Source organism: Taudactylus pleione, unplaced genomic scaffold (genome assembly GCF_031769625.1).
Source record: "Taudactylus pleione unplaced genomic scaffold, aTauple2 ptg000066l, whole genome shotgun sequence".
NCBI lineage: Eukaryota > Metazoa > Chordata > Amphibia > Anura > Myobatrachidae > Taudactylus > Taudactylus pleione.
In genome coordinates this window covers 16,163,563-16,191,151 of record NW_028284468.1, presented here as the reverse complement: position 1 = coordinate 16,191,151, position 27,589 = coordinate 16,163,563, and the positions used below count along the sequence as shown (strand labels likewise).

Below are 27,589 nucleotides of genomic sequence, written 5' to 3'. Positions count from 1 at the left end.
GTCATTAAGCCCCACCCCCTCACGGTAAAATTGCCGCGATTGGTTAAAATTTGCATAGGGGCGGGGCCAAACAACGTGATTCATGTAGAATCACGTCTTAAGCCCCACCCCCTACACGGAGACCCGCGATCGCCGCCAGAATTCTCATTCTGCCCACTTCACTAGGAAGTGGGCAGAATGCGGGAGAAATGCCTACCCTTCCGGGGGTGCGGGGGGTTACCCGAAAAATCGGGAGCCTCCCGCGAAAACCGGGAGGGTAGGCATGTATGGGGTTAGGCACTAGAGCAAGGGTTCCCAACCACGGTCCTCAAGGCACACTAACAGTCCAAGTTTTAGGGATAGCCATACTTGAGCACAAGTGACTTAATTAGTACCTCAGTTATATTGATTTAACCATCTGTGCACAATCATGGATATCACTAAAACCAGGACTGTTAGTGTGCCTTGAGAACCAAGGTTGGGAATCACTGCACTTGAGGGAGGGAAAGTGATAGTGATTCACATTGTAATCCTGAACGCTGGAGGATCGGAGGTCTGACCCAGAAGTCACAGTCACATGACTTACGCAATCCAGAAAATGCCGCTGCAGCCTTCGGGAGCAGGTAAGTCACCACTGGGCCACTTGGGGGTGATACGGCAACATTCTAACATGTAGATATTTCATAAATGTCTACATGATGAATGACAACATGGTCAACATGGACATTATGACCATGTTGACATTCTCATGTTCACATGAAGAATGTCGACATGTCATACCCAACCCATTGGGGGATGTGTTACCATAAAGGTAAGGTGGGAAATGTGCTACTACACGGGTGAAGGAGGACATTTGCTGCTAAAATATAACTCCCAACTTAAGGCCCCCATACATCAGCAATTGATTGCAGCAATCGTGCAATTTGCAATCGATTGTGTATAGAAATCTTTCCCTTTTTCAATCGATTGTGGCAATTCTGCAATCGATTGAAAAAGGGAAAGATTTTTATACACAATCGATTGCAAATTGCACGATTGCTGCAATCAATTGCTAATGTATGGGGGCCTTTAGAAAGTTTTTCCACAACATGTACATGGCAATGGGGTTTGACAACACCACCTTGTTTGCTAAGAAATCCCTTGTCTTGTAAATTCCACATTACCACTTGCACCTACGCACCCATTCACATTGCTGCTTACCTTACATCTTAGGGTATAAACAGTATTGCTTTATTATACCAATTCGTGCTGGTTACAGATGTGTGTCCCCATACATCATTGCTCTGCTGTTGTGCTAGATAGCTTCTCTCGGCACACTAGGTCCCATGCTACTCTAAGGCATCTTTTTTGCAGAAAAATGTGTCTTAGTCACAATGTGAGGTGACTAGGACACACCAGGAGACTGTGCAGCTGAGTCTGAATCTATATACGAAATGCTACAATGCAGCAGCCGCAGCTTTTTTCCACGCCAAGTTCCGTTGTGCTTTGTATACAGACTCAGTTGCACACATACATACAAGTGTCACAATAAATTAATCAGCAGTGTTTCCTGGTGCCTCCTAATACATCACATTGTAACTTAGATGCATTTTGGACAAGAGAAGAATCAAAATAAATGTCCAGAGCTAGCAGAGTCACACAGAACCTGGCGGCTCACTCACGCCAGGCATCTCGCGCCATGTGGCGTATTGAGGCTAGATGTATGAGGCCACATCTGTAAATCATTTTTCTTTCTGGTGGAAATGGAGGTGGTTAAATATATGTATAAAAGTTACGTATCTTCTAAACTTGTCTAAATTTTTTTAAAGGGATTTTAAAACACATTGTAATCCTCAAAAAATGGTTAGTCTTACCATTGTCCCAGAAACAGGACTGGCTGATGAGCATATGCAAATTGAAGTCACAGGGCTTCGACCTCAACAACAAGTGACAATCCGTTTAACACTTAAAGATGATAAGGAACAGCTCTTTCAGTCCTGGGCATTTTTTGAAGCTGACAGTGAAGGAAAAATTAGCTTGGAAAAAACAGCTGCTCTGGGAGGAACCTACCAAGGTGTACATCCAATGGGTCTAGCATGGTCCTTGAAGCCACTAACACCATTTGGGAGGCCTGTGAAAAGGCATGTTAAAGCTTCTCCATTCCAGTACACAGTGGACCTGTTTGATTGTCTTTCCTTTGGATTAACTGCTGAGTCACAGTCCACCATCACAAAGACATTTACTAGGTGGCATGCTGCTCCTGCTATCCAAAGGGCCCAGATTCGTGAAGGGAGAATTCGAGGCACTGTATTTTTCCCTACAGGTAAGAGTTAATTATGTTAGAGCAGAGGTTCCCAAACTCTGCCATTCTATATCACGTTTTAAGGATATCCATGTTCGAGCCCGGGTTCCTTAATTAGTACCTCAGTCAATTTGATTTAACCATCTGGACTCAAGCATGGATATCCCCAAAACCTGGATAATGGCGGAGTTTGGGAACCTCTGTGTTAGAGTAAACTTTGGTTTATATTTATATCCAAAAATTGGATTAAATTGGAATTAATTCTCAATAATGCAGCATAACAGCAATATCCTTCTCCAGACCCAGAACAGGAAAGAGGCTTGCTCAGGGTAAATTATAAAGGAACCATACCATTTGTAGCTGCACGCAATTGCCAGTGGTTACTTCATTATTGGCGGGTGTACACAGTTTCCCCACGAGCTACAATTGTTATCCAATACCTTAAATATCAATTGTTTCCCTTACATTGTAAATTCTTTTATAGCAGGGTAATCTTTACTGTGTGTTTCATATCACTGTATGCTATCTATGTGTGTAATGAGCCTCTAATTGTACAGTGTTGTATAACTGTAAATAAGTATGATAAAAAAAAATTTTGTTACACATTTCTCAATCTTGTAAAAACGTTATTGAAATAATCCTAGTTTTAAACTGGGTACACACCTTACAGATAAATCTGCAGCTGATGGTTGTTCATACACATTGAACAACCATCACCTGTCCACTGACCGGGGGTCATGTTGCACCCCCCTCCCCACGGCCTCTGCAGAAAGTGTACAGGTGGTCTACTGACTGCCCGTACACACAGCACAATGCTCCAATATGTCTGCAGATATATCAGGCATCGGCTGTGCAGCACAGCCGATGCGATAGGTCTGTGAACGACATCATTCATGTACATATTGCTGATACACACTGGCCGATGCACAAAAGATATTTTGGCGGATGGATTGATCGGCCAATATAACTGCCATTGTGTTACCCAGCATAAGAGTTAAATTATAACAAATGATATTTACTTAGTGTAAATAGTGAAAGTACTATTTTAATTAAATACACTAGGATGTGCTTCTCACGTACTTGCTGCAGCTGCTACCGTATTTCCATCTCTTCATTTTGACGACTCTCTGTGTCTGTTCTATGGTTTGAACTGTGGCCATTCTGCTGACAGACAGTAAAGAAGCTTATTTGGACAGTGCAGGGAATGATGTATATATTTATGCTTCCTGCTTCTTCCACTTTGGCTTCTTATTGGATTGTAGCTTATTATTGACATTTATTTATATCACACCAGCATATTCCATTGCATTTACAAGAGGGATCTGCTTGTAAACAAACAATCTATAGGGTTAGGAATATTCTACATGAGATACGTCATACTTGCCTACTCTCTCGGGGACTCCTGGATCCCTGGTGGCTCTCCTGGATGCCTGGAAAAATCAGAGTTATGGTAGACTTGCCTAGAGAACTCCTTTTCTTCGAGGTCCATAGAGTCCACAGGAATACCATAGGAATACCATGGGGATATAATGGTTGGAGAGACCAGACACCAAACAATTAAAGCTTTAGCTCCCAGGATGCCTCGGGTCCTCCTCCATATATACCCCACCCCTAGCCATAGGACTTTAGTTTAGTTAACAAGCCTCAAGGCAGGAGAAGGAAGAGCAATCGTACACCATAAACACTCTTGCACAAGATTAGGGAATCTGTGATCGAAATAATAAATTACCCATGCAGCCAGGTGCGTTAGGGTGGGTGCCCTGTGGATCCTATGGACCTCAAAGAAAAGGAGTTATTTCAGTAAGTCCATAACTCTGATTTTCTTCTTCAGGGTCCATAGGGATCCACAGGGATACCATGGGGATGTCCTAAAGCAGTTCCCCTAGGGTCGGGGACACTCCGGAGCAGAAAGGAAAACTCATCGACCAAAGGAAGCATTCTGAGAGGCAAAAGTATCAAAGGCATAGAACCTAAGAAAAGTGTGGACAGACGACCACGTGGCTGCCTTGCATAATTGTTCAGAGGAACCACGACTAAATGCTCACGATGCCTTACAGACCAAGTAGAATGTGCTGTCACAGTGCTTGGAACAGGGAGATCAGCCTGTGTGTGTGTACACCTGAGAGATAGTCATGCATAGCCATCTCGCCAGAGTCTGCTTATTAGCTGGCCATTCTTGTTTGTGTAAACCATATCATACAAAAAGAACATCTGATTTTCTAACAGTTTGTACGCTCCACATAGATACGGAGAGCTCGAACTACATCCTGGGAGGCTTCACCTACAGAAAGATCTGGAGCCTGAAAAGCCGGAACGACAATTTCTTCATTCACATGAAAACAGGACACTACCTTAGGAAAGTAACCCTCCCTTGTACGAACAACAGCTTTATCCTGTTGAAAAATAAAAAATGGGGAGCGACAAGATAGCGCTACCAAATCAGAGACTCTGCGAGCAAAAGAAATAGTGAGAAGAAAACAAGTCTTCGCTGTCAACCACTTCAAATCTACAAAGACTAGAGGTTCAAATGGGGGAGCTTGTAGCCCCTTAAGAGCCAAGGACAAATCCCACGGTGCTACTGGTGGAACAAAAGTAGGCTGAACTCGCAGAACTCCTTGGAAAACAAATCTAACATATGGTAAAGAAGCAATCTTCTTCTGGAACCAGACTGACCGTGCAGAAACTCTGAAAGTGGCCACTATCTAACCCCGCCTGAAGAAAAGCCAGTACCCTGTAAATCTTGAACACCTTATGATCATATTTCCTATGGGAACACCATTGACCAAAAGAATGCCAAACTCTGTAATAGATACGGAACAGAGGCAGGTTTCCGTGCCCTAAGCATTGTTTGAATTACAGAACTGATAAAAAAAACCTTTCGCTCCTAGGACGGAAGTTTGAAGAGCCACGGCATCAAAGCCAGTTGAGGTAAATCCGGATGACGGCAGGCAGGGCTGTAGGGAGGGTGGTGCGGCCAGTGCCTCCGCACAGGGCGGAATCCTCCAGCGGCACCGGCCACACACTTCTCTGCACCGGAGGTCTGCAGGAAGAAACCTACAGCAGTGGTGCATGACGCACAGTGAATGTCGGCGTAGGATCCCGCCCTCCCTCCTCCCCTCGGAAAGAAGGGTAAGCGCTCGGGGGAGGAGGGGGGCGGAGAGTGAGTGAGAGGGGTGGCAGTGCTGCACAGGGCGCACTGCCGTCCAGCTACGGCGCTGACGGCAGGGATCCTGCTTTAGCAGATCCTGCCATAGAGGAAGTGGGTACGAACTGACTACGAACAGATTCTGTATGTTGTTGAACAAATGACGTCTGGGCCAAGCCAAAGCCACCAGTATTACTGTTCCGCCTTCCTGCTTGAATTTCCTGAGAACTCTTGGGAGGAGAGAAATTGGAGGAAAGAGATACGCCAGCTTGAAGTCCCATCTTACTGCCAGTGCATCCTTGAAGGCTGCTGATGGATCTCTGGACCTGGACTGTACCTGAAGACCTTGTGGTTGTGGTGTGATGTCATGAGATCTATCTCTGGTAGACCCCATTTGTTTACCAGGAGCTGATACACTCACGGATGGAGAGACCACTCTCCGGCATGTATGTCGTGGTGACTTAGGAAGTCTGCTTCCCTAATGAGTACTCCCGCAATGAATATTGCCAAGATGGCCGGAAGATGATGTTCTGCCCAAACCAGAACCTTGGTCACTTCTTTCATGGCTGCATAACTTTTCGTGACTCCCTGATGATTGAGGTAGGCCACTGTAGTCACGTTGTTGGACTGGATCTGGACCGGCCTGCCCTGGAGCAGGTCCTGTGCCATGACAAGTGCTTTGTATATTGCTTGCAGTTCCAGAATGTTTATTGGCAGATGAATTTCCTGATTTGTCCATCTTCCCTGAAAGGTGTGATGACCTTTCACTTCCCCCATCCGCAATGAGAAGCACCCAATTTGGAATCCAGAACGGGCGCCCTTTGTTTAGATGCTCCTTTTTTAGCCACCACAGGAGCGAGTGATGAACCTCTGGAGTGAGACTGATTCTCTGAGACCTTATCCACTTGGAGAAAATTTTTTGCAATGGCCTGGAATGAACTGAGCATATCCCACCATGTCAAAGGTGGATACCATTTATCCCAGGACCTGCATCACTATCAGAATGGATATTCTTCACTTGCGAAGCAGCTTGCGTATTCACGATCATAGGCACGCAATCTTGTCCTCTGGCAAAAACACCCTTTGTGCCCGAGAATCCAGAAATGCTCCCAGATGTACCATCTGCTGTGTTGGAGAAAGTGATGATTTCTTCCAATTGATTATCCAGCCGTGCTTTTGTAGGCAGGCTATGGCCAGTTGAAGATGGTTTTGTAAAACAACCGGAGTCTGTGTCAAAATCCAAAGGTCATCCAGATATGGCAGAATTCTGACTCTCTGACGCCTGAGATAGGCCATCATGACTGCCATTATTTTGATAAATACCCGGGGAGCCATAGATAGGCCAAAGAGTAGAGCCTGACATTGGTAATGTTGCTGAAGGACAGCAAACCTAAAAAATTGTTGGTGGGATGGTATAATAGGAACATGCAGATATGCATCCTGAATACCCAGGGAAACCATGTAATCCCCCAACTCAAATGCCAAAATAATTGACTGGAGATTTTCCATACGAAACCTGGGTACATGGATAAACCCCCATTCTGTTTCTGAACCAGAAATAGATTGGAATAATAACCCCTTCCCTGTTGCGACACAGGAACTGGGATTATTACCCCTGCCTGCAGCAGGCAGTGAATGGCTTCTTGGAGGGCCAAGGCCTTGACTGCATCTGCTGGAGGATTTGTGCAACAAAACTTCTGGGGAGGATGGACCCAGGCATCTGTTGTTGTTTGATGCCAATATAACTGAAGAAGTCAGCCTCCCACCCTGGGATCCCCCAGGAGGAGGCCCGCTCCATCAGGCTGAGGGTTTGTCATCTGGTTTAGAAGCTAGACATCTTGCCGGGCCAGACCTCTTAGTTTGTTGCTGATTTGCGAAAACTAGTCGGTTTAGAGGAAGACTGTTCCCTTGCTCATCCCTGAGGACTGAAAAGAAACCTGCTTAGACTTTATAGCCGTGGATGGCAGACCTGCTGATTTTGAAGCCTGCAGAGTAGTTATTATCTTATCCAACTCTGCTCCATAAAAATTTCCAGCACCCTCTTTGAACCTGTATCAGCTTTCCAGGATCTTAACCAGAGGGCTCTGCATGCCACTATTGAAGCTGCTGATGCTTTAGAAGCTAAAATTCCAGCATCTACTGCAGCTTCTCCCAGATACGATCCACAACCTGCTTCATTACCTGGGACAAAGAGGAGACCGAAGATGGCTCTTGTCCAGAGACATGTAGACTGGACTGGTGAGGTGTCTTTTTATAACAGACAACACATAAACCATTCTTTACGTCCTGAGGGGAAACATAGGCCATAAATGATTTACATGAAACCAGCACAGGTGGCTCCCCCTCCTGTTTCCCTTTATTTTTTGACATGTTTAATAAAGGCAATGATTGCAATGTTATGTGATGGCCTTCACAAAATTTTAATGAATGTGAGAAAAACCTCCACCCCAGAGGATGGAGATAAATAACAGTGATAGTTATAATTGAAGGACTGAAATAAGACAGTGTCAATACAGCAGCTAGCAAACAGTCACATACAATGAATATGTAATATAATTACAATCGAGTCTAGATCAACTACACAAACACAAAGGAATGGTAGGATACAGAGCACTATATACCTTAACCAAGGTAGCGGTATATTGGGAGACTAACCCAAACCCTCCTGAGACCAACAGCTACAGAGCGCACTGAGCGTGGACCGTGAGCATCTCAAATACATGTGGAGGGTGGGCGGAGCAACCCAGACGCACAAAACCCTTCGTAGGGACTGCGTCTTGGTTGGGGGAGGAGCTGCCAGGGGATCGCCTACCTCCCCTAAGCTGCGTTAACCAGCCATGTACGCTGGCCTCTTGGCAGCAGAAGCATCTGCTGCCGATCCCCGGCGTCAGACGATAAGGCCCCGGTGGTGTAGTGAGGATGCTGACAATCCCAGGCCCTGACTACAGCGGCTTCTGGTGCGTAACACCAGTAGCAAGGACTGTCGCGCGTGATTCCCTGTTAAGCGAGGAATCACCTTACCTGACATCTCCATGTGTACGGTTTCAGAATAGCTGCTAGCAAGCTCAGCCGTGACCCGCCGGAATCACCAGCCCAGTTACTGGTGTTGCTGCCTGGTGGAGGTAGATGAAGTCATAGTACATACTTCTTAATTCAGACACTTAGTACTGCCAACCTAAAAACATAAAAACAAAATAAAAGCTTAGGACTGCCTGAGCAGTCCCCTGTTACAAAGGTGCGTCTTGATCCTGCCGCACCAAACTAATAACTGAAATCCTATGGCTAGGGGCGGGGTATATATGGAGGAGGACCCGAGGCATCCTGGGAGCTGAAGCTTTAACTGTTTGGTGCCTGGTCTCTCCAACCATAATATCCCCATGGTGTCCCTGTGGATCCCTATGGACCCCAAAGAAGAAAGTAGACAAGTCTCCTGGAGGGCAGCCACTGCCCGCTTCCTTCGGGCAGATTATGATGACTCACACCATCATCCATCATGTGTAAAGCCTTCCTCTTAACAATGTAGGTAATTGCTTCAATGTATAGTGGAGGGCGGGGCCACAATGATGCAGACGAAACCACCCGCTTAGCTGCCCACCTCCCCCCCCCTGCATCACTGACCTGTCAGCGGGGGCATCACAGAAGTCGGCAAGTATGGGATAAATACTAACTATAGAAGGTGCTTTGCAGCTTGTGTGATCCAGTCAGATTGCAGGGGTGAAATCTGTTTAGGGGGAAGATCAATAAGGAGACTATTGCGATCATCAAATGACTGTGTTTGATTAAAATCTGTGGAGGAAATTTTATTTCACTGAAATTGTAATTTTCATGAAATCATCATGAGATGATACAATTTTCTAATGGCTATTTCCAGTAAAATAATGCGTGATTGTGGCCATAAAGGCATCAAAATGGTCAGCATAAATATTTAGTTAGAATGTGGCATTTAATCAATTGTTAGTAAGGATCCCAAAGAAAAGTATTGATCAGCATCAGAGGTGCAATCACAACAGGTTAGTGACTGTCATCAGTGTTTGCTTTGAGAAAAAACAAAATTATATTCCCGCACCAGTTTAACCATTTATTTTCTATTATGTTATGTAAGTTCAGGGGTAAGTGCACTGAAGAAGAAACCCCTTCTTTTTCTTTTTTCCTTCTAATCATAGCGTTTGCACCGGCCCTCAAACACCTGGAAATAATGGCTTGGGTAGTCTCCTTTGTACCTCTTTACTGGTCTGCATCTCTTAACAATTAAGTGAACACGCTCTTGCTGTACTCAGCTATGTTAATCTCCCCTTCGCTCCTTTTTCCCGTCTCTCCAGGGACAAACAGAAGTGTCAGATTCACGCAAATCGTCCTAGCTGCATGTGGTTTGTTTTGTGACCATGCGCAGAGCCATTTTATGCTATGCAAGCTGGTGTAGGGTACCGCTTTATCCTACCTTCTGATTTCCAGCTTAATGAGCCAAATGTAATATGGTGTCTGATTTAGTAACAGCACAAACTAGCGCCTTTTCGCATTTTTTAAAGGTGCGAGTTTGTCCTGCAAATCGCAAATGTAATAGCCTGTGAACTTTTCAGCTTGAGGCTACTACATATGCGAAATTAGGCGAGTTTAGGACTATTGTAACACCTGTTACTAAAGATAGTTAGTGCCTCCACCCAGATTTTGTTTGATAATGCTATCTAGGCTAACCTGGGAAAGCCTAATTGGATACTATGTGTAGCTGTCAGTGCAGGACATAATAATACAATTTAATTTCTATTTTATACTTATCACACTCTTATTTTCTGTTACTTTAGTTTTAGGTTTTCCCCGGTGCTGACCTCTCGTGAACTCTCTTTCCGATAAGTAAATCACACCAGTACAGTTTAATTACTAGTTTATGGGGAAAAAAAAAAAGATAACATATACAATTGTAACTGTACGTATACTTTCTATGACAATCGTTTGGTTTACATACAATATAGTATCTCGTTATGTATACCTATAGTAACCTTCACTACTTATAGATACCTTTAATTTAATTACCTCACCTTATGAGAATATAATTACATTTAAAAAGTAGACTTAAATATCTCGGCAATTACATGTGTATAGCCATATTCTCCTCTCCTCTATCCAAAGTCCAGTATCAAATATCTGTGTAATAGTTCAGGAGAAATCCCTCATTGTCTGTTTTAATGACAGTAGCTCAGTCTAAGCTTTCCATGCAGTGAATCCAATAAATAGTACAGCCCTTTGTTAGTAGATTGCATTACAGCCTTTGGAGAGCTATATGCTATCAATAAAGGCTTGGAACGCCTTCCTCAAAAGTATATATAGTTACAGACTTAAATAAAGAGACAGAAGTCAAAGCACCAAGATTTTATGTGAAATGGTTAATAATCCCTTATCGATGAGCTGCAGAATAGCAACTTTGAATCTATCACAGTCTCTGGTTGTAATTATTCTCCCAAACCATTTATGTTGAAGCTCCTGAATCTTTGGATGCAGAATGAGTTACTCTGTTGCATTATACAGTATAGATATATATGGATACCTTGCATCTGGTTGACGATCTTATGCCTCAGTGCACTGAATACTGATAATACTTCTCCCCCGACTTTCCTATACCCCTTTTACACCGGAGCTAAAACCCGGGTTTTTGAAGGGTTAACCCGGGCAGCTCCCTGGTGTAAAAGGGGAGAGAGTTGGATCGCCGGGTCGAGTGACCCGGCAATCCAACCCAGGTAACTAGCAGGGTTTAACACAGGCGTAGCCCGTGAAACCCTGCTGTGAGAACAGTGCCCTCCGGGTCACGATGACCTGGAGTGCGCTGCTAGCCGGCCGATTGGTTCGGCTTCAGTGGCACTTGGAGATGACGTCATCTCCAAGCGACCACTTTCACTCTGCAAAAGCCGGGTCTATGCAGACCCGACTGCGGTGTGAGCGGCGCTGACTCGGGAATATCCCGAGTCGGCGCTGGCAAAATTTCGGGTTGATCCGGATAGGAACTTTGTTCCAACTCCGGGTCAGACCCGGAATTTAGGTGGAAAAGGGCTATTAGTTTACGCTGACTGACCTAACCTTTGGGTAATATATCCTGTTAACTATAATCAGTGCCGCAAGGGTAGTAAGGAATCCTTTGGACTGTTTCTCCAGCCCACTTCTAATTATTGACTGGCTGCTGGATTTACAACTGCTGCTTGCAGGTGCAGTGTAGGGTTAATTTACTTTCATTCCCTCCGAGAACAGGAATGTTGCACTATAGATCACAGCAGGCTGAAGTCAGTGAGGACATGGACAGTTCAGCTTACTAGCGCTGGCTACCCTGACAACACACTGCTGTCAGCCAGGCTCCTACTGCTGCCGCTTACTGATTTCTCCACTGGCACGCCTCCTTTCCTCTCCAAGCTGCGCGTCACCTCAGGGCAGGGACCGGAGGACATAGGCCTGCCCACACGCTGATATGCCTCTTACTCCTTTCAACACCCGCCGGAGATCAGCAATGGCTGCCAAGGTAACAGCCTACACCAGCCCACTCTGGCTTCAGGTCTAGGGCTCCCGACCACTGCCGTTATTATTGCTTACTCTCAAGCAGCACCGGGGAGTGACCCAGCCTGAGCTCACATGGGGGAACAGCAGTCTTCCCCTTACCGCCGCTGCCTCTGCTCTATCTCACCCTAAATGCCACGCGCCTTGCTCCTCTCCTCTCCCTAAGTCACGAGCCCTGGGTCTCCTCGAGCTCCTTCTAGTACCTTCCTATACCATTAGCCCCTACCCTGTGTGCACAGGCTCAGGCCATGACTTCTGCCTCCCTTTACAAAGTAGACAAATCACATACTGCACATGTCTATATAAATACATCTATACAACCTATGAACATATTAATCTTCATATTTAACTTTATATTTTACTGTGTAGCTAACTTATATCCTATACCCTAACTAAACGCTCCCTATGTTGGTTTTATCATAGATATATGGGGCCATTCCGAATTAACCTCCTGTATACCCAAATAGCCCACTACACTATTATTATTACATTTTATTTATAGGGCGCCACAAGTGGTCTGCATCGCCGTACATACAGTAAAGGGTACACAGAACATTACATTACAATACAGTAACCAAAATATAAACAGAACACAAGTAACATTTAGCAACACAATTCTCCACCCATACACAGTACAGCTCTGAAGGTGAAGGCTGTCATAGAAGTGCTAGAGAAGAAGGCTGTGAGACAGTGGGGAGGTAAACTGGCACCTTTTAATGTGACTAGTGCGAGTTATACAGAAGCCGTCACAGATCAGTCAGATCCGTGATGGCTTCCGTGTGTGTTTAAAAAAAAAAAAAAGTCATGGCTCTAAAAATACAGGGGTAGAAATGCATTGGGGTCCCCCAGTACATTAAGAACTAGCACAGGGCTTTGCTGAGCCGGCCCTAGTTGTGGAAAAACGGGACAAAATGAGTAGAGGTCCCCTGTATCTCCATAACCAGCACTGGACTCTTTCTAGCAGGGGGGGGGGGGTAAATGCCACAGCCAGGGAAAACCTATCACCGGTTTCCCCGCCAAAGTTTTACCCCTGACCGCTAGTCAGCCAAGGCCGGGGATCCCTGGGGAGTTGGGGATCCCAATAAAGGGGTCCCCCTCTCCAGGGCACCCAAGCCTCGGCTGATAGCCTGGGGCTATCCCTGGCACCAGTGGGCAGTGGGTGCCGGGTTGATCAAAGTGTAGTGTAAAATAGTTGTTTAAATATTGTCTTTAGCTGTGGTACTACACGTCCCAGCAAGCCTCCCCCGCATGCTGGTACTTGGAAAACCACAAGTACCAGTATACGGGGCATTACAGGCCCGCTGGTACCTGTAGTTCCACAGCCAAAGAAATACGTGAAAAAACACAACACACAAACCTTTTCAGTAAAAGTTTAATACAACATACATTCACACTCACCATCACACATACTCATCTATTATCCCTGATGCCATCATGTCCACTTATTCAGTAGAATTCCATAGGGGTACCTATAATTAAAAATCCATACTCACCTCCTATGTGTAGTTCAGGTCCTCTTCGTTCCTTGTAGGCATCCAGGGGGTTAAAGAAACAAACCGAAAATACCCGGAACCAAGCCGTAGGGGGAAAGGTATGTGTTTCCACATACGTTTCCTCCTCGCGAATGACTGGGGCCCATGTGTGCCCAGTCATTGTAGGATCCGCCAGCCAATCAGCGGGGCGTCTCCGTCGGAGCAGCTAGCTGACTGGCTGTGTGCGGTCAGCCTGTCTCCTCCATAGACTTCAATGGAGAGAAATCTTCTATGGTGGGAACTGCGACAGGTGAAACCTTGTGGTTACATCATTGGATACTATATAATATATATTCTCCAAACCGGCGGCACTCAGAAAATAAGACTCCACAAGAAATGTGTTCCCACGTTTCAATGCTCTATTGCATTTTCGTCAGGGTGCACCAGACTGTAACTATCTATTCATTGCAAATGTTTGCACATTAGAGGAGTGCCGCTTTCCAGAGTGTGTGTATGTGTGTGTGTATATATATATATATATATATATATAGTAACATGTACAGTCTTGTGTTTTCACAGGAGAGGGCTCCTATCCTGGCATCATTGACATGTTTGGTGGAGGTGGAGGTCTGGCAGAATACAGAGCTAGTCTTCTTGCTAGCCACGGATTTGTGGTTTTTGCTCTGGCATATTTTGGTTATGAAGATCTACCACGTTCATTTAAAAAACTAGACCTGGAGTATTTTGAAGAAGCTACAGATCTGCTACTGAAACATCCAAAGGTACAGCATTGCTTGCACTGAAAAGGGTTCAGACTCATTATAAGGTTTGGTTCACAAAGCTACCCATTGAAAATTAGACCACCTGCACACAATCTATCACTACAGATACATAATGGAAATTTGCAGCTTCCAACTTCAGCCCGTATTCAATTAGAAGCGAAAAGCCGAGATCCGCAAAAAAGTATCGCAGATTACAACTTTTCGCCAGCCGGAAAAGTATCCCCGTATTAAATTCCATCACTTTTTGCGTACGCAAAAACACAATGCAATGTAATAGGCAAAAAAGATTTGCCGCTGAACAGGTGGAGAAAAGTGCAAAATTTTTGTTTGGGGGTGCAAAGGTAGGAAAACCATTCAGAACCCTTGGAACAGGTCCCCAAAGGGCAACTGCGTCCAAAAAAAAAATCTAAAAGAAACTTAAGAACACCCCAAAAAAGAACTTTGTACTTTTTTGCCCCCATATTCAAAGTGGGGGGACAAGTTTGCAAACTAGCGAAATAAGGTTCTGGGGTCACTAAGAAGGGTTCAAGTGTTTTGGGGATTGCAGGTGGATTTTTGGGGGTGCAATCTCACTTTATTTAAAAGTTTACTTTAACGACTTTTAAACATGCTTGCACCCAGTTTCAGGCACCCCAGATTTGTCAGGACTACTTATTTACACCAAAAAACACTGCTTTATACCATTCTTCACCACTTGTGAAAAGACGCTAATTAGTGGTAATTGTGCGAACTTATGCACCCCCAAACAGCTTTATTAGGGCTGTGCAGGCACTACTTCATTGATCCCCAATGTTTCTGTATCTATTTGGGGGGTTCATGCTCATTTTGTCCGATTCTGACACCACTTTTCGCGTCTTTTGACTTTGCGTGAGTCCGTTTTCACGTACTTCCAAATTGAATACGGCGACTAGCGGGCGCGCGCACAAGTTTTACGCTGCTAAAATAAGTGATGTAGGCGAAAACTCCGGCAGGCAAAACTTTATCGTGGGTGCGAAACTAATTGAATACCGCCCTTCAATTAAAAATAGGCACGAGACAAAATCTACATGAGTCGGGTGCATGCATGTATATGGTGTACTGTGGTGAGCTCAGGAAGTAGGAGCACAACATTGCCATTGATCTACAGACTGAGTGCAGGACCACATGATCATTCTGACGTCAGACTCAGGATTGGATAAAAAGATTTATGGGAAAGATAACCAAAACATCCAATAATGCAACATAAGATTTGCCAGTTTCCTAGAATGTTCTGCTACCTTGAAAAGGTCTACCATGATGTAACTGTAAGTAGTTTATCTGCGCTGTTCCTCAAGTGTCAGGGGTTTCAACATCTTTCTATTGCAGCCAATTAGGAGATCAAGTATCTTCACTGTATTAAACATCATGGTGTAGAAACTGATACTAGCATCTAAGCATATATTATATGTTGAAAGGCACTTTTAAGATTTTATATAATATATTTGAAATGTGCTTTATAGCATATCATTTATGCTTCGCTGCTAGTATTGGTTTATACACAATCGAGTTTAATACAGAACCTATGTCTTAATTTGTGCCTGAGGAACATGCTGTATTTAAAAAAAAAAAAAAAATGATGATAGATTTAGCATTGAGAGGCTACTGCAGAGTTGAACACAAGTTGTCTGTATTACTATTTAGTATATACAGGCAGCCGTCATCATTAGTATCGGCACCTGCACTAGTCTCATGCTAGGTGCCAGAGATCCATCAGCACCAGGCTTCCCTTTCCTATACACAAGACTTAAGGCTCATACACAATAGACGATAAATTGAACAATACCGTTATCGTTCAGATCATCCAGTGTGTATGTACAATATCATTAACTATGCGTGCTCCTGCGATTCGTTAACGATGTCTTTCATCGCCCAAACTTGCAGGACAACCAGACGATATCGTCAGGCACTGCAAATTCGGGGATGTGGCAGGTGACGTCACTGAAAGATATCGTTGAGTTTGTGTGCTCAATGTCGTTTCCGACATTGAGCACGGCAGTTCAAGGGATAACACTAAAGCTGCATACACACACACAACGATTTTTTTAATGAACGATTTTAGTAAACGATTTTTTCCCTTGAAAAAATTAACTAAAATAGTTTACTAAAGTTGTTCATTTACTAAATGTAATGAACGATTTTTATGAACTACAAACGATTTTTGCATATTAACTTAATGAAAATCATTGAGTTGACAAGTCTGACTGAACTACAAACTACAAACGTGAATGCGCATGAACAATAATCGTTCATCGTTTGACTCAGAAAGTGAACGATTTTTTCAAACGATTATCGTTTAACGATAATCATTCAAAAAATCGTGTGTGTATGCACCTTAAATGATTATGTTCCATGAGCGATATCGTTAAGTGTGTATGAGCCTTTAGAATCACACACTCCCATGACACTCCCATCAGAAACAGCTGCTTTGTGCATCTTTATAGTCAGCACCCAGAAACCCGTCTCACTTGTCTCCGTTTGTACAAGATGCGTCACACACCTACTTGAGACCCACCATGCAGTGCACATAGGGGTATATTTACTAAAGTGAGTATTTAGAAGTGGAGATGTTGCCCATAGCAATCAGATTCTACTTAACATTTATCTAGCACCTTCTAGAAGATAATAGCTAGAATCTGATTGGTTGCTATGGACATCTCCACTTCTAAAAACTCTCACTTTAGTAAATTTACCCCATAATGTTTTATGATTCTGACCTATACACAGTCAGCTCAAAATCAGGAGATGTGTCTGACCGACTCACAATTACCTCCCTATGTCTTTATCTTCTGTTCTATATCAGATTTGATGGAAATCTACCTTTAAACATATTTTAATTTTAGGTTGCTGGACCAAAACTTGGTGTTGTAGGTGTCTCAAAAGGTGCAGAGACTGCCCTTGCAATTGCTTCCTATCTGCCACAAATTGGAGCTACTGTCAGCATTAATGGAACGTGTAATTTATATGGCGGAACACTGTACCATAAAGGTAAAGTTCTCCTTAAGGGAGCACCCTATAAACAAGAGAAGATGGCGATTACTGGAGAAGGCATGCTAACCATGGCTGGGCTGTATGAGGAGTGCCCTACTTCATGCATACCTGTTGAACAAGCTCATGGTCACATACTTTATGTGGCTGGAGAAGCTGATCAATATTACAATAGCAAACAATTTGCTGCAGCAGCCTTATCAAGAATGAGGAAACATGGGCGGAACAATGGGACATTTATATCCTATCCAGGAGCTGGCCATCTAATAGAACCTCCAGGGTTCCCTTTCTGCTGGGCTTCACACCTCTATGGCCACAGTGCACCTCTCGTATGGGGTGGAGAGATGATTCCTCACTGTAAAGCAGAGAATGCAGTCTGGAGAGAAATGCATGTCTTCTTCCGCCAGCATTTGAGCACTTCTAGCAATCTGTGACTAGTTTATGATGATCATCAAAGACAAGAAAGTACCAGAAGTAAAACACTGAAGTGGATAAACTAAATTGACACAATAGAATGATTATATGAATTATCAACTAAGTGAATAAATATTCTGTAATATTCCTACTGCTACCAAGTAAAAGGGAGCTGTACCTTCTAAAACAAAGAATGGATATTCACTACAAAGGCAGCATGGTCTAAAACGGAAAATAGGATGCAGTAATGGACGAATACACAAATCATTAAATATACTTAATTAACGAGCATAAAAATACCTGTAAAATACAAATAAACTCACATATTAAATCCACAATATGGAGTCATGAATCCTATTTACTAAAACAATTGAAAGTGCCTCAGTGTGTAAATCAGGTATTCCACGTGAGCTGATGATGTCCCAACATCAGGTAAGCCAAGGAATCATTAGCAGCTGTGACTTTGCACTCATTATATAGTGGAATTCTTTACACAAACTCAACAAGCGCCCCTTGGAGCTATTTATATACAGTGCTGTGCAAACGTTTTAGGCAGGTGTGGAAAAAATGTTGCAAAGTAAGTATGCTTAATAATAGTTTGTATTTTGTTAATTGATAAAAATAAAGTGAATGAACAGAAGTGAAATATAAATCAAATCAATATTTGGTGACACAACCCTTTGCCTTCAAAACAGTACCAATTCTTCTAGGTACATTTGCACAGTTTTTGAAGGAAATCGTCAGGTAGGTTGTTCCAAATGGTATCGGTATGAAATACAGTCGGGATCCTGGCAGTCAGAATCCCGCCATGGTTAGCATACCGACACTTGTTGGTCGGTATGCTAACCCTCCCCCTCTCCCTACCCCTTCCTCTTTGGTGCCTAACCCTAACCTCCCCCTCCCCACTCGGTTGTTAGAAATTAAATATATTAATAATAATCCAACATTCATCTTTCCTATCACAGAAAAACATCCTTTTACTTCTGTTCTCATGACACTGTAATTACTGAATAATGTTGTGCTTATTGGTTGTATGCATATGAAACTTGTCTAGCCTGTATCAGTAGCTTGGGATACTTTATTTCCCTTTATCAAAGGGGGAAAAAAAAAATAAAAAAGAATTATTTAATTTTTCAGGTATCTATGGTCCTGCATATACTGTATATCATAAATAATGTACTTTACTGACAAGAACATATCAGATTTTTATTTGTAGCAATTTGCTCAGGTAATACACAATAGGTCTCAACTGTAAAATGGAATATATTGTGCTTCAAAAAGAAAGACCAGACAGAATTAAATGTCCCTTATATAAATGGTTTTCGCTGTTGGATGGAGCCAATGGGTCAGTGAAGATTCACAGCACAATTCTCAGTGTTTGTCACAGGAACTTCTGATGTCTGTTCGTTTGTCTTACTAGTAAATATCTCCTTTATTACATGATCCGCAGGCCTTGGATGTAAGACTCCAGGGTCTGTAAGTATAAAAGATGCAAAACTTGAGATTCACTATCACAGTCTTAACATTGTGCTACTAATCACTGAAGCTGCATACACACACAAAGATTTAGTAAATGAACGATTTTAGTAAACTTTGTTAATTTTTTCAAGGGAAAAATTAACAAAAATAGTTTACTAAAATCGTTCATTTACAATTTGTTTGAACTACAAACGATTTTTGCATATTCCCTTACTGAAAATCGTTGAGTTGGCCAGTCTGACTGAACTACAAATGTGAACGCGCATGAACGATAATCGTTCATCGTATTAACTCAGAAAGTGAACAATTTTTTCAACGATTGAACGATAACTATATAGTTTATCGATAATCGTTCAAAAACTCGTGTGTATGTACCTTTAGAATAATGCTCTACATAAGGTTATTCCACTTATATGACATTCTTGTTATAAAAGGACCACTAAACCAAAAATATAAACTTGGTTTACATAAACTACTAATAACAATCCCAATTATATATGCACACACTTCAAGATATCAGCTGTTTATTTGATAGAAGTTTGTGATTGTGAGAAAAGGTATTTTCCTACACACAGCAAATTTCCAGCCATAAATCTTAATAAACCACAATGCAGTCAGCCTCATTGGGCAAACAAAATGGCCAATTACAAAGAATAGGCAAAATTCAGCTGCAGAGAGAAATGTAAATACAAATGTCATAGGAGTCAATGCAATTTGGTGCAAATTTGCAAAAGCAACTGTTTAATGAACTCACATACATCGCATAAATGAGCGCACCGAGACATGCAAGATCCAACTAGAAATGAAAAATTTGCGGTAGGTGAGGGTGTCCAGATTTTATACAAAATGCGACCTGGGAGAAGTGCATGAAAAAGTGGGGAAACCATCCAGGACCCCGAAAAGGTGACAACTGAGATAGCAGGACCATATAGAAGGCTGTTAGTGGCCATAAGGTAAGTACTGGAGGTTTTTAAAAGGTGTCAAATGGCTGATTTTTGCACTTTTTTTTTAATGGTGGAAAAATGATAGCAAGCATTTTTCAAATTAAAGTCTTTCCAGCATTTTAGGGTACAGAAAATGCTTGTATAGTAATTTTTCAGTGTTTCTATACAGGCTTGTAAAAATATAGTTATGGCAGACTAACCTAGATAACTCCTTTTCTTCGAGGTCCACAGGGATACCATGGGGATATTATGGTTGGAAAACCAAACAGTTAAAGCTTTTGGCTCCCAGAATGCCCCAGGTCCTCCTCCAGATATACCCCACCCCTAGCCATAGGACTTCAGTTTAGTTAACAAGCCTAAAGGCAGGAGGAGAAGGAAAGAGGAGACGGAAGAACAATCGTACACCAGAAACAGTCTTACACAAGATGAGGGAATCTGTGACCAAAAGAAAATCACCCAATAAAGCCAGGTGCGTCAGGGTGGGTGCGCTGTGGACCTCGAAGAAAAAGGAGTTATCCAGATAAGTCTACCATAACTCTATATTTCTTCTTCGGGGTCCATAGGGATCCACAGGGATACCATGGGGACGTCCTAAAGCAGTTCCCTTAGGGTGGGGGCGACGCTCCTTAGCAGAAAGAAGAACTGGTCGCCCAAAGGAAGCATCCTGAGAGGCAAAAGTATCAAAGGCATAGAACCTATAAAAAGTGTGGACAGAAGACCACGTGGCAGCCTTGCATAATTGTTCAGCAGAGGCAACACGACTGAATGCCCACGATGGCCCTACAGACAGAGTAGAATGCGCTATCACCGCAGGAAGATCAGCCTGTGTATACACCTGGGAGATAGTCATGCATAGCCATCTCACCAGAGTCTGTTTACTAGCTGGCCAGCCTCATTTGTGAAAACCATATAAAAAAAAAACAGAATTTGTGCGCTACGCATAAATACAGAGAGCATGAACTACATCCGGGGGGCTTCACCTACAGAAGGATCTGGAGCCTGAAAAGATGTAACAACAATTTTTTCATTCACATGAAAACGGGACACTACCTTAAGAAGATAACCCTCCCTTGTACGAAGAACAGCTTTAATCTGGTGAAAAATCCAAAATGAGCGCGCTGCCAAATTCGAGACTCTGCGAGCAGATGAGATAACAAGAAGAAAAATTGTCTTTGCTGTCAACCACTTCAAATCTATAGAGTCTAAAGGTTCAAATGGGGATGCCTGTAACCCCTTTAGAACCAAAGACAAATCCCACGGTGCTACCGGTTGAACAAAAGGAGGCTGTACCCACAGAATTCCTTGGAAACAAAATTAACATCTGGTAATGAAGCAATCTTCTTCTGGAACCACAAAGTAGCCAGACGGAGACCAAAAGTCTAATCCTGCCTGCAGAAAAGCCAGAATCCTGGAAATTCTGAATACCTTATCATATATTCCTTATGGAAACACCATTGACCAAAGGAATGCAAAACCCTGTAATAGATGCGAACAGAAGCAGGTTTCCTTGCCCGAAGCATCGCCTGAATAACCGAACTGGAAAATTTAGGATGCAAGTTTCAAGAGATACGCCATCGAAGCTAGACAGGGCAAGTCAAGAGTCCTTGCGTTAGCATATCCTGCCACAGAGGAAGAGGATACGGACTGTCTACTGCCAGATTCTGTATGTCGGTGAACCAATAACATCTGGGCCAAGATGAAGCCACCAGTATTACTGTTGCGCCTTCCTGCTTGAATTTCCCGAGAACTCTTGGAAGCAGGAAAATTGGAGGAAAGAGATACGCCAACCTGAAGTCCCTTCTTACTGCCAGTGCATCCACGAAGGCTGCTGATGGGTCTCTGGACCCCTACCTGGGGACCTTGTGGTTGTGGCGCGACACCATGAGATCTCTCTCTGGTAGACCCCATTTGTTTGCCAGGAGCTGAAACACTCCAGGATGGAGAGACCACTCTTCGGCATGTATGTCCTGGCGACTTAGGAAGTCTGCTTCCCAACTGAGTATTCCCGGAAATAATATTGCCGAGATGGCTGGAAGAGGACGTTCTGCCCAAATGAGAACCTTTGTCACTTCTTACATGGCCGCATGACATCTTGTGCCTCCTTGATGTGGGGGTAGGCAACTGTCGTCGCGTTGTCGGACTGGATCTGGACAGGCTTTCCCTGAAGCAGGTCCTCTGCTCTGACAAATGCTTTGTATACTGCGCGCAGTAACAGAATGTTTAGTGACAAATTACTTTCTTGATCTGTCCATCTCCCCAGAAAGGTGCGATGACCTGTCACTGCCCCCCATCTGCGAAGAACGGCGTCCATGGTGAGGAGCACCCAATTTGGAATTCAGAATGGGCGCCCTATGTTTAGATGCTCCTTTTTTAGCCACCACAAGAGGGAGTGACAAACCTTTGCGGTAAGATCATCTGGGACCGTATTGAATGATACTGTCCGTTCCACCTGGAGAGAATCAACATTTGCAGAGGCCTGGAATGGAACTGAGCATAGCCCACCATGTCGAAGGGTGAAATCATTGATCCAAGCATATGCATTGATGACAGAATAGATACGCAGGCAAAGAGTATCAGCTTGTGTATCCGCATGGACAATGCCACAATCTTATCCTCTGGCAGAAACACCTTTTGTGCCTGAGAATCTAGCAACACTCCCAGATGAATCGTCTGCTGTGTTGGAAAAAGTGATGATTTCTTTCAATTGATGATCTAACTGTGCCTTTGTAGGCAGGCTATGGTCAGCTGAAGATGTTGTTGCAACACCCCTGGAGTCTGTGCCAATATCAGAAGGCCGTCCAGATATGGCAGTATTCCGACTCCTTGACGCCTGAGATAGGCAGTCATGACCTCCATTATTTTGGTAAATAATCGGGGAGCCACAGAAAGGCCAAACGGTAGAGCCTGAAATTGGCAATATAGCAAACCTTAAAAAATGCTGGTGGGATGGGATAAATGGAACATGCAGATATGCATCCAGAATAGCCAGGGAAACCATGTAATCTCCCAGCCCCATAGCCAAAATAATTGACCGGAGAGTTTCCATGCGGAATTTGGGAACATGGATAAACCTGAGGGTTTTTAGAATCAATATAGGGCGATATGACCCATTTGGTTTCTGGACCAGAAATAAATTTGAATAATAACCCCTTCCCTGTTGAGAAATAGCTCCAGTCCCTAACACCCCTGCTTGCCACAGGGAGTGAATTGCTTCCTGAAAAGCCAAGGCCCTGCGGCAAAAAAAAAAAAACCTCTGCTGGGGGTGTCTCCTGAAAGTGAGGGTATACCCCTGAGAGACCACTTCTCGGACCCAGGCATCTGTAGTTGCCTGGCCTAGAAGCTGAACGTCTTGTCTGGCCAGACCCCTTAGTTTGTCGTTTTGACTTATGAAAACTAGTCGGTTTAGAGGAAGTCTGTCCTTTAGCTCTTCCCTGAGTACGAAAAGGCTGAAAAGAAACCTGCCTAGTTCTACTATTTGACGTAGATGGCAGACCAGCTGACTTTGAAGCCGCCAGAGCAGAAATTATGTTATCCAACTCTCCTCCAAAGAGTACCTTTTTATAAAAAAGGTAAGACTTCCAGCACCCTTTTTGATACTGTCACAACAAGAAAAGAGAAAGAATGTCCTCTTTGTTGGCGTACTAAGAATGAATATAAAATATAACTTTTATTTGTTAGATTTAAAATGTAAAACTCTTAACGTGACATATAATATGAGATATGGTAAGAACTTACCCTTGTTATCTCTATTTCTACGAAGTCCATAGGGTTCCACAGGATACCTTGGGTATAGGCGATGGCGGCAGACATCCAGGCACCACAGTGTTAAATTTTCAGCCTCCCAGGATGCACTGGGGTCCCTCTCCTATACCCCGCCCCCGAGCCTCAGGCCACTCAGTTTCGTAACAAGCCATAGGCCGGAGCAGGAGCAAAAAAGAGAGAGATGACAGTCTGGAACACACAAGAATCACATTCTCACCAGAAGGAGACGGAGAAACCGGTGACCAGATCAAAGCCCATCTGCAGTACAGGTGCGACAGGGCAGGAGTCCTGTGGAACCCTATGGACTTCGTAGAAATAGAGATAACAAGGGTAAGTTCTTACCATATCTCATATTTTCTACTTCAGGGTCCATAGGGTATCCACAGGATACCTTGGGGATGTCCCAAAGCAGTATCCTTTAAGGGTAGGGACGCTCCTGTGCTGTAAGGAGAATCCGCCGCCGAATGGAAGCATCCTGAGAGGCGAAGGTATCAAAAGTATAATACCTTACAAAAATATGGACAGATGACCACGTGGCTGCCAATCACCGCTGAGGCGCCACGTCGAGCTGCCCACGAAGGACCCACAGACCTAGTGGAAGAGCTTTAATAGAGGATGGAACAGGAAGACCTGTGAATCCATCCTGCTAAAGTTAGCGTAGTGGCAGGCCAACCCTTTTTATGGAAACCAGAAAGGACAAAACCGAGAGTCTGATTTCCTAAATGGACTGGTACGGTCAACTTAAATTCTTAGCGCCCGTACCACAGCCAAATAGGCCTCACCAGCAGACAGGACTGGGGAAGTAAAGACAAGCACTGCCCTGTTCCTAGGAAAGATGAGAAAAAGGGAGGTCTACATGACAGAGCCTCCCATTCTGAGATCCTACTGGCCCAATTAAGAGCTAGAAGGAATACAGTCCTAGCCGTAAGCCATTTGAAATCCACTGAGCCCAGTGGATCAAATGGCGGTCCTCAGAGAGCCCTAAGGACCACAGCCAAATCCCAAGGAGCCACAGGTGGAACAAAGGGATGCTGAATATAACGTACACCCTGCACAAAGGTGCGGACATCAGGAAGAGTAGCAATCCTACACTGAAACCATACTAACAGGGCAGAAACCTGCACCTTCAGGTAAGCAAGGCGAAGACCGTTATCTAAGCCCACCTGTAGGAAAGCCAACCTCTGGATATCCGGAATACCCGAGGAGCCTAGCCTCTAGGGCGACACCTGAAAGAAAGTATACCATACCTAATGGTAAATTCTTGCAGATAAAAACTTCCGAGCTCTTAGCATGGACAGAGCCCCTGTTAACTATAGAGCTGGAAAAACTCCTAGACCTTAAGAGGGCAGTCTCCACCGCCACACCGTCAAGGACAGACAACCCAGGTCTGGGTATCAGCCAGGATCCTGAGACAACAGGTCCGGGCGTAGAGGCAACAGCTTCGGAGTGTCAACTGAGAAGCTCCGAAGATCTGAGTAATAGTGCCATCTGGCCTACGCTGGAGCTATCAGCAGGAGCGTGCCTCCTTCTTGCTATTACTGGAGGAAGAAGGGATAACGGAGGGACGAGGTACACAACTTGGAAGGTCCACTGGACCTACCTACGTCTATCAGAAGAGTCATCTCTGAAAGGCTCCACTTGTTCACCAGAAGATTGAACACCTAATGATAAAGAGGACATTTCCCTGAATGCACGTCTTGACGGCTGAGAAAGCCTGCTTTCCATCTGAGGATTCCTGAATGAACACTGCCGATGACGGCAGTGATATAGCCTTCCACCCAAGCCAGAATTCGGGACACCACTGTTAGTGTCGCCTGACTTCGGGAACCTCCTAGGTGGTTTACATAAGCCATCATGATGGCGTTGTCAGACTGTACCTGCACGGTATTTCCGTGGAGGACCTGTCCTGCATGCTGGATAACCTTGAATACTGCTCAGAGTTCTCAGATGTCTATGGGAAGCGCAAAAACTACTGGTGTCCACCTGCCCTGGAACAAGTGTGGACCCGTCACTGCTTCCCAGCCACGGATACTGGCGTCCGTCGTCAGAAGGACCCTGTCCGCAATCCCAAAGGGGGTGCCCCTTGTTTAGGTGAGCTTTCTGCAGCCACCAGGCCAGAGAGAGACAAACCTCCGGGGAAAGCCTATTGACTTTATCCTATGGGGCAACCCATCCCATCCGGAGAGGATCAAGTTCTTTAGAGTGAAGCTGGGTACTCTCCACCATGTCGAACAGCGACATCCTGGAACCCAGGAACCACATTGCCAAGTGAATAGACACTCGGCGACTCTGCAGGCAACTGCGTACCTTTGCCTGTAATGCAGAGATCTTTTCCTCAATCACAAAGATCCTCAGATGTTGGGATATGGAGCATCCTCTGTGAAGAATCAGAGAGGACCATTTCCAGTTTATCAGTCAGCCCTAACGTAGCAACACAGATATTGTCCGTTGCATATGGCACTGAAGTATTTCTGGAGACCGTGGTAACAACAGGTGGTCACTCGGATAGGGTAACAAGCGGACCCCCTGCATCCGCAGGTGGGCTGCCATAACTACCATGACCCTGGTAAACCGTGAGACGCGGAGGCCAGACCAAGGGGCAATGCCAGAAACTGGAAATGCTTATCGACCACTGCAAACCTGAGGAAAACACTGGTGTGCTAAGAAAAGAGGGATATTCAGGTAGTCACCCTGAATATATCCAACGACACCACAAAATTCCTAGGCTCCATTGAATGATGGAATGCAGGGTCCCCCTCCCGAACCGAGGAACCCTTAAGAATTTGTTGAAGGATTCGAGGTTGAGAATGTCCTGGTAAGACCCATTGGGTGTCTGTACCAGAAAGAGGATGGAGTAATACCTCGTTCCCCTTTGGGGCAACGGAATAGGTACTATAACTCCTGCCTGGAGCATAGAGTGTTACACCCTCAAAAATTACAGGGCCTTGTCCTGAATTGACAGAAGACCTGTAACGAAAAACTGTCTGGGAGGCTTTTACCGGGAGGAGAGGACATACCTTCAAGAAAATACTTCTCTTACCCCAGTGTCCGTGGTGGTCAGACACCAGCACTGGGCGAACTGGAGAAGCTGGCCTCCAACTCTGGGGGCTCCCGAGAGGAGGACCGTCCCGTGAGGCTGAAGGCTTATAGTCCAACTTGGGAGTAGGACGTCTTGTACTCCAAGCCTGTTCTTATGGCTGAGCAGATTTCCTGGCTACTGGCTGTCTTGGAAAGCTGTATTTTAGACTTACCCTGGCCTCACAGGGCCGAAAAGACAAAGCCCCAGACCCTGATGGGACTGTAGCCGATGGCAGACACGCAGACGTAGCTGCTGCCTGCAGGGCCACAATTGCGTCCAGACGAGGGCCAAACAGGACTTGTCCCGTAAAAGGCAAAGCATTCCAAATGGAATCTGCGTCCGCTTTCCAAGAGCGCAACCACAGGGAGCGGCAAGCCGCTACTGCTGCAGAGGAGATTCTGGAAAGGAGTAGGCTATATGTAAGACCGTCTCATTATGAACGTGGCAAAGTCTCTGAGATTTTGCCACTATCCACCTGCTCTGCTGGAGAGTCAGTGTGCAGAGATCCAGTTACCTACTCAGTGTTCCATGGCTCTGGCCCCCCAGCACACGGCCATAGCCGGCCTGGAAGCCCCTCCAGCAAGGGAATATTGGATTTTAGATATATTTGCACCTTGCAATCTGGAACCTCCTTCAAAGAGGACCTGGAGGGCATGGGCAACGTAGCACTCCTCACTAGGCGTGTAACATGAGAATCTACCCGTAAAGGTAACTC

General features: G+C 44.5%; 2 protein-coding genes across 2 annotated transcripts in view; one reads left to right on the top strand and one right to left on the bottom strand.

Annotated features, from left to right (window-relative positions):
- The first annotated feature begins 1,818 nt into the window (after nt 1-1,818).
- Nucleotides 1,819-17,904, top strand: LOC148534476 (acyl-coenzyme A amino acid N-acyltransferase 1-like). The gene is made up of 3 exons (XM_088466876.1): nt 1,819-2,281; nt 13,991-14,193; nt 17,052-17,904. Exons 1-3 carry the CDS (start codon nt 1,819-1,821, stop codon nt 17,628-17,630), a joined length of 1,245 nt encoding a protein of 414 aa, XP_088323002.1. The 3' UTR covers nt 17,631-17,904.
- An 898-nt stretch (nt 17,905-18,802) lies between these two features.
- The window catches only part of ARPC1A (actin related protein 2/3 complex subunit 1A), a 40,448-nt gene continuing 31,661 nt past the window's right edge, over nt 18,803-27,589 (bottom strand). The window contains exon 10 of the mRNA XM_088466686.1: nt 18,803-19,084. Within this exon, the coding sequence (XP_088322812.1) occupies nt 19,046-19,084 (39 nt within the window). The 3' untranslated portion in view covers nt 18,803-19,045. The remainder of the gene's footprint in view (nt 19,085-27,589) is intronic.